The sequence below is a fragment of the Siphateles boraxobius genome, unplaced genomic scaffold (assembly GCF_051911475.1).
Source record: "Siphateles boraxobius isolate OS27281-9 unplaced genomic scaffold, OSU_SipBor_1 8, whole genome shotgun sequence".
Taxonomy (NCBI): Eukaryota; Metazoa; Chordata; class Actinopteri; order Cypriniformes; family Leuciscidae; genus Siphateles; species Siphateles boraxobius.
In genome coordinates this window covers 35,758,138-35,772,248 of record NW_027509208.1, presented here as the reverse complement: position 1 = coordinate 35,772,248, position 14,111 = coordinate 35,758,138, and the positions used below count along the sequence as shown (strand labels likewise).

At 41.6% G+C, this 14,111-nt stretch overlaps 1 protein-coding gene across 2 annotated transcripts in view; it reads left to right on the top strand.

Moving 5' to 3' along the window:
• Window positions 1–14,111, top strand: part of olfcb1 (olfactory receptor C family, b1) — a 90,299-nt gene that overhangs the window by 70,330 nt on the left and 5,858 nt on the right. For both annotated transcript variants that reach the window (XR_013200068.1, XM_077221193.1), the window contains exons 4-6: window positions 7,685–8,440; window positions 9,937–10,140; window positions 10,228–10,345. Coding sequence is in view for 1 of the 2 variants with exons in the window: in XM_077221193.1 (XP_077077308.1) it covers window positions 7,685–8,440; window positions 9,937–10,140; window positions 10,228–10,345 (1,078 nt within the window). In the remaining variant the exon portion in view is untranslated. The remainder of the gene's footprint in view (window positions 1–7,684; window positions 8,441–9,936; window positions 10,141–10,227; window positions 10,346–14,111) is intronic.

Sequence of the window (14,111 nt, the reverse complement as noted above, 5' to 3'; positions counted from 1 at the left end):
CTTTTCTGGGCACAGAACTGGACTCGCTGTCTATGACAGTGCGTCTGTCGCCGGAGCGCGGATTGGACATTCAGCGCGCCGCGAAATCCTTCCGCCGCGGCTCTATAGTCCCGCTCGAAAGCTTTCAGAGAATGCTGGGCCTCCTGGCCTCAGCATCCTCGGTACTCCAGCTGGGTCTGCTTCGCATGCACCCACTGCAGTTTTGGCTGAAAGCGCGAGTTCCACCCCGGGCATGGGCCTCCGGTTTGTTTCGCCTCAGGGTCGATCTGAAATCCGTCAAAGCTCTGGAACCTTGGACAGCAACCGACTGGTATCAGTCAGTTGTGAGCCTGGGGACTTTCTCGGGTGTGAAGGTGGTGTCCACGGACGCCTCCACCTCGGGATGGGGAGCGCTGCTCGAGGGCAGACCGTTCTTTGGCCAGTGGTCAGAACGGGAAAAGCTTCTAGTCAAGTCAAGTCAAGTCACCTTTATTTATATAGCGCTTTTTACAATACAGATTGTATCAAAGCAGCTTCACAGTGATAACATGAAAATAATATAACAGAGTTTGTTTTCTAAAAGAAAATTGAGTCAACGTCCACCTTAAGTAAGGCAGATCAATAATATTATTCAATATTAAATGTCCCCAACTAAGCAAGCCAAAAGCCAAGGCAACAGTGGCAACTGTTCTACACATAAACTGTCTGGAAATGATGGCAGTCGAAAACGGGCTGAGGCGCTTCTGTCCCCAGATAAAAGGTCACCACGTCTTGGTCCGGTCGGACATGTCGGTGGTGGCTTATATTAAGCTCACCAATTGTAAGCTCAAAAATAATGTTTATTTAACTACAAATGATAAGACAAGACTAAATAATAAAATGAAGACAATTTAAAAAAAATAAGAGTGTTTCTGTATTCATCAGCAAGCTCAGTGTGTAAAGCAAGATGCAGGGTGGAAAGTGTAATGTAGTGTTGAAGTTGAAATGTAAATGCAAGCAAACACCAAAAACAAAGTCCAAAACCAAAGTTCCCTCCCCTTGGCTCAGTTGGTGATCTCTAATGCCGAGTTCAGACTGCACGATTTTAGCCCCGATTTTGGCTCGCCGACAGGTTTTGAGAAATCGCAGACAAATGCCCGAAATCAGGCAAATCGGTGCTCGTTCACGTGAGTGACAATCACGCAGTGTGAATGAGCAAAGACGCGATCTGAGAGAATCGCAGACGAGTCACCGTGACATATTTGGCATGCTAAATATCTGGACCTGTCGGCGATTCACAATCCTGCTGTGTGAAAAGTGTTCTGACTGAAAACTACATCGGCGATGACCGACAGCCAATGAGAGAGCAAGATACAGGACAGTAGGATGTTCAGGGAGGAGTTATAGACCAGAATATAAGTATTTTAATAGATAGGCCTATATTTACAATTATATCAAACAGAAACAAAGCACAAACATTTGCATGACCAGCAGCAACAGCAGGACATTTGTAAAATTATTTAATTACCCCCAACTCTCTTTGCAAAACACAGTCCTTGCTCCCCTCGTCTTCCAAACCATTTCCTCCTGCATAAACTGTTTATTTTTCTCATTTTCGCTGCAAATCAGCGCTCAGACAATTTGGATCGCAATCTTCTTGTAGGCTATAATTTTTAATTACAAATTCAGTGTCGCGCGAGAACTCCGGTCTCACGCACGCGTGATCTTCCGTTATTTCTGTCAGGTCCATTAAGTCAAGAACACACAGACAAAAAATTAATTTAAGAATTTTATTGAATAGATTGCAAACAAGTTGATGTTCCTGAATTAAAATTTTGGCGGTATGGCTCTGTTCAGGGAGTCCTCTGACCTTTCATGAGCACCATGAAATAGCAGAGAGTCAGAGGACAGCAGCAGCAGCATTAGGGAACGCTCACACGGTTTAAGACTGTGAGAGCTAAAATATCCCCCTGTGAACAGAGCAGGCAACATGACATAAGCAAATGCCACGTTATGCATAAGGAGGAGCTGGGGAGGTGGCGGGCAGCAGAAGCGAGCAGCGAGCCAGCAGAGCGAGCAGCAAACCAGCAGAGCGAGCAGCAAACCAGCAGAGCGAGCAGCAAACCAGCAGAGCGAGCAGCAAGCATGTATGAGCAAGGTGAATGAGCTTTAAATAGGCACCTTGTTTGAGCTTTGGCCATTGAGCAACGAGGGGAGTTAATCAGCTAATACAGCTCAGCTGGAGCTGATCAGCTGACGGGACAGTGTTGATAGCAAAGCATTAGCAGCGTCTTGACTACCTGGCCTGCCAGAACTGACGCTGACGCTCAATTTCTGTCAGGTCCATTAAGTCAAGAACACACAGACAAAAAATTAATTTAAGAATTTTATTGAATAGATTGCAAACAAGTTGATGTTCCTGAATTAAAATTTTGGCGGTATGGCTCTGTTCAGGGAGTCCTCTGACCTTTCATGAGCACCATGAAATAGCAGAGAGTCAGAGGACAGCAGCAGCAGCATTAGGGAACGCTTACACGGTTTAAGACTGTGAGAGCTAAAATATCCCCCCCAAACAAAACCACACCTGGCAATCCTCTGTGATACAGAGGATGATTAATTGACTAGAAATGTTCTATTCCCCCCAAAACAAAATTGAGTGTCTCGAACGGTGATGACTGAGGCGCCCTAATTTAGCGATTTATAATAATGGTAAAATTATTAATTATTTACTGTAATGACTAATCAAGATCGCAATAGCTAAAACATGCTGTTATCTAGATAATCTGACTTGAATTGTTTGACGGTCTACAGTGTAAGCTCTGAAGAGATGACTAATCTACCTCTGAGAAACGGGCTAGATGAGAAATTAACGGCTGATAGCGCATCAGGGGCATTTATACTGAGCAGAGCGCGAGCAAAATACTTATCAAATGTATTTATTAGCGAAACAAATCAGAGACTTGAGCTCATGGCTTTCTGGGCATCAAGAATAGCCCGAACATCGGGACGGAGGTATCGTTCGTAAGCAGCAGAAGACCACCGCCCCATAGCTTTGAGGGTTGAAACCGGAGCGGAAGCTGCCGCTGTTGTTGCTGCACCGATGCGCAGAGAATGAGCAGTATAGCGGTCCGGGGGCAGTCCACAGAATTGGCAAAGGAGGCGTAGGTGACAAGAAAACCAGGTTCTGGACATTGTTTTCCCTGCCTGCGTGACGAACAGCGGCTCCTGCGGATCGGCACTAGGGCGGTACCTCAAATAGAACAGCATGGAAATTAGAGGACAAAAAACAGTGTTAGACTCAGAAATGTACACGATTACGCCTTTACGATTTTTATCAGTTTTGGAATGTTTTAAAAATAATGTGAAATGGTGATCATGAATTGAGACATCAGAAATTGTTAGATTGAGATTTGGGTCAAATGAACAAGTGCGTGAAGAAATTTCACCACCCCTTAGAAAACCAAAAAAAGCTGTGAGAATGACTGTTTCTAACAACTGATCGGTGTACGGCCCAAAACACCCATCCCGTAATTTTGATATTACTTGTTTAACCAAAGGTAGAGTAAAAGGGAGACGTTTATCATTGCCTTGTGGAGATTGTCTTTTTATCCCGTTCAGCAAAAGGCGAATGGAAGGATTTTCCAAAATACTGGAGGCAGATGGATCCAAGCAGCGCATGTGGAATTGAATGCCAGCGACCGTACTTTTGATGGAAGAAGGCTGCAGTTTCCGATTCTCGAAGCAGTGGACTATAAACGCACTAATATATGATATATTGACAGGCAGAGCAGCTACAGATAAAGAAGCACAAAAACTGATGAAATAAGACCATGCAGAGTCATACGATTTTAATGTAGAACTAGCCAAACCCCCCCGCATGTACTGTGCAGCAGAATGCATATAGAATTGAAGAGGGTTATTCAATCTAGAATGGTTTGGCTGAAAGGCGGGCATTCCAGGCTTGATTGTGCTGCAGCTGGACACAGGAGATGAAATTTCTGAAAATTGAAACGAGACAAAGAATCGGCCACTTGGTTATTCAAACCGGGAATATGTTCTGCACGAAAATGATAGTTCCCCATAACTGACAGCCATGTAAGACGTCTCATGAACCTGTTGATAAATGGAATGGATGAACGCCTCTTGTTAATTATATTAACAGCAGCTTTGTTGTCGCAGAAAAACATAATTTGTTTCCTAGCCCAGTGTTTACCCCACAGAATGCATGCGACGACGATCGGATACAATTCTAATAGGGCTGTCGAGGAATCATCGGCAGGTGCGGAACGCAATTCTTCCGGCCATGCAGACGCAAACCATTCGTTTTTGAAAATCCCCCCGAACCCTACGGAAGGTGCAGCATCAGTATACAGATTAAGAGCTAAAGATGATTCCATGAAATCATTAAGAGAAAAGGAAATGCCATTCCATTTATCTAGAAGCAGAGACCAAAATTTTAGCTCAGATCTACATCCTGCGTCTAAAGAAACTATATCACTGAGAGCTTTTGCAGATTTAGAAAGGTCAAGAAGCCTGGAAATAAATGATCTGCCTTGAGGAATTACTCTCATAGCGAAATTAAGGTGACCCAAAAGAGAGAGCAAGTCCCTTTTTGAAAAAGATTTTGAATTTTTTGCGACTTTCATAACTTGTCTTATCCGGGATAATTTCTCGAGGGGGAGTGAAGCTTGCATGCGATTTGAATCGAGAGAAATGCCTAGGAATTCGATGATTTTGACTGGACCCACGGTCTTTTCCTCCGAGAGAGGAACGCCTAATTCAGAAAAGGTGCGTTTGAGAGTTGAGATAGAGAAGTCTGATTTTTTTAAAGGAAAATCTACTAGGAGAAAATCATCTAAAAGATGAAGGACGAATGGTAATTTCTCGTTATTAAGAAGAATCCAGCACAAAGCCTCCGACAAGGTATCGAATATTTTTGGACTGCTACGACAGCCAAAAGTGAGTCTAACCGCAAAATACAATTTTTTCCTCCACTGGACGCCGAACAAATGCCACTGTGAGGGATGCAATGGCATAACTTTAAAAGCATCGGAAATATCTGCCTTTGCAAGCCAAGCTCCACGTCCTGCCTTTTTTATGAAATTGATGGCATCATCGACAGTGTTGTAAAACAGAGAAAATGGGGCTAAAGGAATAAGGCTATTGATGCTGTCAGCCAAACCATTGTGGGGAGCAGAAAGGTCGATAATTAAATGTTTTTTACCCGAATATTTTCGAGTGGCTACTCCTATAGGACTTATCCTAAAAATCGGGAAAGGAGAATAATCAAATGGGCCTATCATGAATCCTTTCTTAACCTCTTTCTCGAGCAAGGTATCCACGGTTTCCGGCTCCTGAGACGCGGACAGTAGGTTATGGCAATGAAACGATACAGCAGGAAAATGCAGCAGGCCAGCAAAAAAACCCTGAACGAGACCAGTCAGTAAATAATCCACAAAACAGCGGTCAGGATGCTTTCTCAACGCCCGTCCCAGCTTGGGAACGTTTATGGGAGTTGAAGGTTTTATTTCTTTCGCTCCATTTTTATGAAGCGTGTTCTCCTCGGGCACACGGACTTTGGGTGGGCGTTCCCACAGTAGCTACAAACATGAAAATATTTACAATTATGCATCCTACAAATATTTTCATTGAAATTGAAGCAAATAGGAGTACCAAAGTTATTCACCTGGGGGCCGGCTTTATGGCTCGGGCCAGGATGAGACATGGAGGAAATAGGCTTAGATTTAGAGCATAAATTAGAAGAATGCGAAAGAGAGCCGCAAACGGAGCAGGACAGGATTTGGTGACCTGTGAAGTGTCTACTTATGAGCGCGAGATCGACCACGGACCAGTCTAGTCTTTGATTAAAGCGTTGAATGAACATGGCTGCCTTTGCAGAAAAAGACTTGTGATACTCGTAGAACAGAACCCCACCGTAAGAGAGAGCTAGGTCAGAAATAATGGCCAGATAGGTATCTAGTTTGGCTCTGCGCGCTGGATGGACCTCACAGATAACATCCCTATAAACTCCAAATGCGGTAACGAACTCGGGAAAAGTTAGAATTTTTGAAAGTCTAGGGTCCCCATCTTTTAGCTCGACATGCACGTCACCACAGTCTACTATACGCCGTTCACACAGCTCGGAACCCAGCAGGAGTTTAACAAGGTTGATGTCATTACCTGCCAATATCTGTCCCCTCAGCTGATGAGAGATGGCAGCAGCTGGTGGGAAAAAAGGCGAGCCAGTGGAAAGAGGTACGGCGGTTGTTAGGGTCCTTTTAGGTGAAAATTCCGTGGTGACGTCATCACTTTGAGGCTGGCGCGGATGTTGATGCGGGTCGGAGAAAACAGCGGCGGTTGAAGCAGGGAAGATGGTCGAGGAAGGTCTGGAAATGGAGCCGTCTTCCAGTGTTGATATCCTAGCGGACATGCCGAGGAGAGAAGTTTGGATGTCAGAAAGTGCCATGAGCATTGGATCATCTGCTGAAAAAGTACTTGGGCCCGGACGAACAGAGCAGCCGACCCGTTTTTGTGCTGGGGCTTTGCTGGCTGTCTCGGGATTTTTTCGCTTCGAGGTGTGCTTTTTTCCGGAGGACTGAGGAGGCACCGGCGGAGATTCAACAACTGGGATTATTAGAGAATCGCAGAGGAGGACAAATAGGTCCTCGTGAGAGGCGCCACGCGGAGGCTGAATGTCATTTAAAAATAGGGTTTCCAGTATTTTTGCCGCGGGCCAATCGCCGATGCATGGTTGGGACGAGGATTTATTCACCAACCGCCGAGAACTCCTACGAGCGGTAGCGTTATCTTCCGGGCAGGCATCCTGCACCTGATCCGATTGAAATGGTGATGGCCGGGTTTCCTCAGAAGAGTCTTGCCAATCTTCCTCGACAGCGGTGGAAGTCATAGCCGACACTAGGGTAAATAGAAGCAGTACTTTTGCGTTTAACAACATGAGTGTTTTACCAGCGTACAGAACAGCAGAAGCGAGCAGCGAGCCAGCAGAGCGAGCAGCAACCAGCAGAGCGAGCAGCAAACCAGCAGAGCGAGCAGCAAACCAGCAGAGCGAGCAGCAAACCAGCAGAGCGAGCAGCAAACCAGCAGAGCGAGCAGCAAACCAGCAGAGCGAGCAGCAAACCAGCAGAGCGAGCAGCAAGCATGTATGAGCAAGGTGAATGAGCTTTAAATAGGCACCTTGTTTGAGCTTTGGCCATTGAGCAACGAGGGGAGTTAATCAGCTAATACAGCTCAGCTGGAGCTGATCAGCTGACGGGACAGTGTTGATAGCAAAGCATTAGCAGCGTCTTGACTACCTGGCCTGCCAGAACTGACGCTGACGCTCAATTTCCTTATCACTTCTCGCGTTTGTTTGGTTGTGAAACGTAGTTTGCAGACCAGGGAGAAGTTGTCGGCGATTCTTTCTTTTGTAAAGTCATGCAGTGTGAAACCTCCTGTCGCCGATCCATCGTGCAGTGTGAACACACCAGCAACTGAATGTTACCCCAGATAGTCACGCAGTGTGAAAACAACAGTGACACAATTATTTTGAAAATCATGCAGTCTGAACTCGGCATTAAGCGTCTAAGGCACGATCACAGGTGTTTTCAGTTGACTGCAAATTGAGGCAATTAATGGCAATTAATTAAAGACCAACAGCAGAGGTCGTCACACAGCATCACATCTGTTTTGGACACTGTGTTAAGGCATAATCTTCATCTGCCAACAGGTCAGCACCTCATCCTCTGCTCCAGTCCTGAGCGACAAACTGCGGTACCCGTCCTTCATGCGTGTGATTCCCAGTGACGTCTACCAGACTCAGGCGCTGGTCAAGCTCATGTCTCATTTCTCATGGAACTGGATCGGTGTCGTGTATGGAGATGATGACTATGGGAGAGCGGCCTACCAAAGCTTCGTGCAACAGTCAGCCGGAACGGTATGTGTCGATTTTGAGAAAACAGTAACGCACTACTTGGACCACGTCAATGTGGAGAAGTACATCAAAGATGCCGCTAAGATCATTAGAGAGTCTCGTGCCAAGGTGGTGCTGCTCATCCTGAAGCCACAGCTAGTGGAGAAGCTTTTCAAGGAGATGATTCAAACCAACACAAGCAGAGTCTGGATCGCGAGCGACGCCTGGTCCATTTACCGGCCCTTAACAAAGATGAACGACATAAACAAAGTGGGTAACATCTTTGGCTTTTCCTTTACCATGGGAAACATACCAGGGTTTGAAGACTTCTTGAGAAACCTCAGGCCGACGCCAGGAGCAAGAAATGCCTTCATAGAAGAGTATAAGCAGCTGAGACTGAACTGCTCGCTTTGGCCCAGGAACTGCTCCACGGATGACGTGCTGTACGCAGTGGATCTGAGAGAGGCCTACATGGAGAGGCTGGCCATATATGCTGTAGCACACGGGCTCAGGAGACTGCTGAACTGCAACCACACTGCCTGCTCCGGGGACAACAACTTCCCTCCCTGGAAGGTGAGATCTCTCAACCCCATGGCGCTTTGAACTTACAATAAGAGTAGAACACTTCACCATGAGGTTCAGCGGGTTAACATGTCACTTATGAGGTTAATGCTCATTGTTAACTCATGCTAGTTCAAAATACAATTAACTGATGCTAATTGTTGCATCTGTTTATATTTCAAAAATGCATTTGTATATGTAGAAATCAATGTTAATGTTAATCTAGAACTAGAACCTAGAAGCACATTAACGCTATACATTTGCATAATTTCCAACATATTTGTGGACAAAAGGTTACAGCATTTTATCTGTTTTCCGCCAAAATAAAAGCTCAAGGATTTGTAATGTTTATAGCTCAAGGGTTTGAACTTTGGAAAGAATTTAAGACATGAATATAAATTTTTGACTTGTAGTGTAAGTAAAATGATTATATAATAATCAAATAATATTTTTTATTTTAAAGTTATAACTGTAATTTACAACATATTTTTTTTAACTAGTTAAAACTTAATGATTATAATATTATAAAAAATATATATAATTATTTTTATTATTCAATTTGATTGAGTTGCAGTGTGAATGTAATGTGGACTGAGACACTATCTCAACTTAAAACAGGGTTGAATCCACTCCAGCACAATCAAAATAAATAAAACGCTCTAATAAAGATTAACTAATTTAACATGGTTGTATATTTAACTCTTACCCCGCCAGAGTTTTTTTTTTTTTTTTAAGTTCACATGTTTCTACATGTTCTTCGCCTGTGTTTTGATCGGGAGATTCAGTACTCTTTCAGAAGATGCGTAATGGGGCAATAGAAAATGGACATCGGTACTCTCCTGCTATCCCTTCAGTTCCCAGATGTGCAACGTTGAACTTTCTGTCGAATTTGAACCACTGAATTTGTAGAAGGGAACTTGTAAAGCAAAATAAAATGGACGGAATATTGCCTGTAGAATATTATAGGTTGTCATTTTTAAACAGACTGTGGATTATTGAATTTTAAATAATGAAAATGGGTGTGAAATGTTTTGAATTGAAATATTCACTGCTTTAATATACAACCATGTTGAATTTCAGACCCTGAAAATACAGTGCATTAAAATGCAGGCACTGTTAAAGCAATAGTTTTTTTTTTTTCAATTAGTGCAATTCAACAAGCTTTTTTATTTCAAATATATTTGTCATTAATTTACTTCCATAGTCATGTGACCATTAACCGACATCAGAAAACCGTGTACATGCAAATATGGCATTAAAATATTGACTTAAAATCTCAGGGGAACTTCAGACAAATATTTACATCTAAACCGTTCAGCTGGAAAAAATGTTGGGAACCACTCACCTAAATTAATAAATGCTGTTTATTGTTCATAGATAATGAATTTAACCTTACTGTAAAGTGTTACCAAGATCAAACCATATTCTCCAGTGATTTTTTTTTTAACAAGCATTAACAACGGTGTGATAAATTGTTTAATCTCAAGAACACTTGTACTCTTTTGCAGCTATTGGAAAGTATGCACAGTATGAATTTCACACTCGATGGCACTAGATATTACTTTGACGAAAACGGTGACTTTGTGGATGGTTACGACCTCATAATGTGGAAGGAAAAAGATGATGAACGAATTATTGAAATTGTGGGTAAATTCCTCTTGAAAAAAGGAGACGTGGAGATCTTCAGTGAATTCCAGTCGATAAATGACAGCGTGAGTTGTGCTGTCTCTACTTTTGCTATTCTCTTGACCACCACAAGAATACAACCATCACTGAGATGTGTCTCTTTTGTCCTCCAGCTACCCTTGGCCAGGTGCTCAAACTCTTGCACACCTGGCACTGCTAAGAACCAGTCCAAGATCCCCTGCTGCTACAACTGCGTTGAATGTTCTGAAGGAAAATATACTGATGGATACGGTAAATCAAGATTTTTTCACAGAATTCACTAGGAAATTTTTTGATATCTGACGATAAATAGCAGAACACAGCAACACTGGAATTGTCTTCAGATTGTATTATTATTATTATTATTGAAATTATTGAGCATAGTTAAGCCAAACCCATCAGTCAAAACAAAAAGTTGTGACAAAATATGTAGTAACTGCATTTGCGTTTTTCACTGCAGTATGTCACACCCAGAGGTACAGTGTTTCTTGCCAACAAGCCTATTATTTTAACTCTTTCCCCGCCATTGATGGAATTTTCATCCAGTCTGTGTTTCCACTGTTATACAGTAGGGGGCACAATTACACATCTTCTGAAAGAGTACAGAATCTCCTGATCAAAACACAGGAGAAGAAACAGCAACAAGCGATAGAAGATTGGTAAATTGTAAAATAACATGATCATCAACATTAAACAGCATATAAATCAAATCTGGCTAATGTTACTGAATGAAATGTCGACCCAGGACGGGCTACAGGACTGTGAAGCTTTAGGGGTGTTGATGGGCTCTCTCTACTTCATCGGTGTTTAATCATCGTTCTGAATCTAATCCAGATGTAGTCTTTTGGGCTGTTTACACAACACTGTTTTCAACCAAAAACTTTTTATGCGTTTTGGCCGTTCATTTACCCGACAACAGCGTTTTGTGTGCCTGAAAGCGCAAAGTTTTGAAAATGTAGATAATTACATGTAGATAATGAAAAAGATGCATTGGGATTGGCATTTAAAGACATTCTTAACTCTATTGGAGTTAGACAACACGTGTCAGGACCTACTCATTGTCGAAATCATACCCTAGATCTAATATTATTACATGGAATCAATGATGCTGTTGAAATTCTACAGCAGAGCGATGACATCTCAGATCATTATCTGGTCTCGTGTAAACTTCATTTAGCCAAGGCTGCAAAGCCGACTCCATGTTACAAATATGTTAGACCTATAACTTCTGCCACTAAAAATTGCTTTATTAATAATCTTCCTGATCAGTTTCCTCATCTCAGCATCCCAGATAGCTTAGAAGAATTCAATATTGTGACAGAAACTTTAAACACTCTCTTTTCCAGCACTTTAGACACAGTTGCTCCGTTGCGCTTAAAGAAGATCAAAGAAAATAGTCCAACGCCGTGGTACAACGAGTACTCTCAGGCCCTAAAGAGAGCAGCCAGAAAAATGGAGCGAAACTGGAAGAAAACAAAACTAGAGGTATTTCGCATTTCATGGAAGCAGAGCTTGATTGCTTACAGAGAGGCCTAAAAAACTGCTAGATCAGCTTATTTTTCAACCCTATTAGAAGAAAATAAAACAAAACCCTATTTATTCGAAATAGTTGCTAAACTGACGAAAAATAAAGTTTCAAGCCCAAAAGTTTGCAAGCAGCACAACAGTAATGACTTTATGAACTTCTTCACTTGTAAGATTGATCGCATCAGACAGTGCATTGTAGTCTCACTGAAGAAAAATTTGATTCATTCATTGCTATAGGAGAGGAAGAATTTTCTAAACTTGTTAAAAGATCTAAATCGACAACATGTATGTTAGACCCTATACCGACTAAACTATTGAAAGAGATGCTTCCAGAGGTCATATACGTATATCATTAGGATACGTACCCGAAAACTTTTAAGCTGGCTATGTTTAAACCACTAGTTAAAACACCGCAACTTGATCCCACAGAATTAGTCAATTACAGGCCGATCTCAAATCTACCTTTTCTGTCAAAGATACTAGAAAAGGCAGTATCCTCACAACTATGTTCCTTTTTAGAAAGAAATGATATCTGTGAGGATTTTCAGTCAGGATTTAGACCGTATCAAAGTACTGAGACAGCTCTCATTAGAGTCACAAATGATTTGCTCTTATCATCCGATCGTGGCTGTGCCTCACTATTGGTGTTACTCGATCTTAGTGCTGCATTTGATACTATTGACCACAACATTCTTTTAAATAGACTCGAAAATGATGTTGGCATTAGTGGAATTGCATTAGCATGGTTTAAATCATACTTCTCTGACCGTTATCAGTTTTTAGCAGTAAATGAAGAGATGTCTTATCGATCAAAAGTTCAGTATGGCGTACCACAAGGCTCAGTACTAGGGCCGTTGCTGTCACTCTGTACATGCTACCCTTAGGAGATATCATTAGGAAACATGGCATTAGTTTTCACTGTTATGGCGATGATACTCAGCTCTATATTTCTTCAAGCCCTGATGAAACTTACCAATTCACCAAATTAACGGAATGCATAGCTGATATAAAAAATTGGATGACTAGTAATTTCCTACTACTTAATTTTGAATAACAGAGATTCTAATTATGGGACAAAAAACTTCCTCACGTAATAACCTATACTGTCTAACACTTGATGGCTGCTCTGTCAAGTCCTTGTCGTCGGTTAGGAACCTGGGTGTGCTCTTTGATAGCAATCTTGCATTTGAAAGTCACGTGAATGGTATCTGTAAAACCGCATTTTTCCATCTAAAATATATATATCTAAATTACTTCATATGTTCTCAATGACAAATGCAGAACAATTAGTTCATGCGTTCATGACATCAAGACTAGATTACTGTAATGCTATTATGGGTGGTTGCCCTGCATGCTTAACAAAAAAACTACAGTTGGACCAAAACGCAGCCCCTAGAGTTTTCACCAGAACCAGGAAGTATGACCATATTAGCCCGGTTCTGTTAACACTGCATTGGCTCCCTATTAAAGATCGTATACATTTTAAAATATTGCTGATTACTTACAAAGGACTAAATGGTTTAGCTCCCCAGTACTTGAGCGAGCTCTTAACGCATTATACTACTTCACGTCTATTGCGATCTCAAAATTCTGGCCAGTTGATAATACCTAGAACAGGGGTTCTCAAAGTTTTAATAGGTGAGGGCCAATTTAGTAACCCAACATTGAACTGAGGGCCGCCAAAGGGGCGGGGGAGAAAAAGAAAAAAAACTGAAAAAACAACCCATTTGAAATAATTTTAATGAACAGATTGCATCTCTACAGTTTACATTTATTGCAATAAACACATTTTAATTCATAACTGAGACAAAACCTGGCGAGTTTTTTTTTTAACAGAAACTTTTAAAATAGAAGCTTACCAAACAAGTCATCATCATTCATATCTATCATTGCCTGTCAGTCGCGTTTCCATTATTGCAGATTTTCGCAAATGTTTTGCGCTATTATTATCTATTTTTTTTAACCGTAACTGAAAAACGAAAAATTAACGGTTGTTGTCTTTTTAAAATGCAAAGTTGAACACCAACATTTTAATTTGAACTGGCAACAGCAACTGCTGCGCAAAAAAAGTAAATATCGACAGACTTTTTCAGATTTTTGTTTAAATTAGCCTACTTTTTGCCCCTTTATTAAACATTTAAAATATTCACAAATTAATATGGAAAACATGTCGATTTTACTGGTTTTCTAAGGCCAAATTAGAACCTGGAATTTATATTTTTCCCGCAGTGCTGAATGAGAAGAGCCATAATATAGGCTATAGCCTGTGTCTTTGGAACCACAGCCCACAGAAAGGTGATTTATAGGTGAGTTATAGGCGAATGATAATAAATGAGTCTGAAAAAACAACGAGGCATTTTAATTGTTTATTAATTATTGTTTTCTAAGTGTCGGCTAAAAACATATCTCTATCTCCGCTGTTAAGCAGATGCGCTTTTAGAGAGAAATGCACCTTTCATACGGATTACATAATCAGAAGGTATTGCTTTCG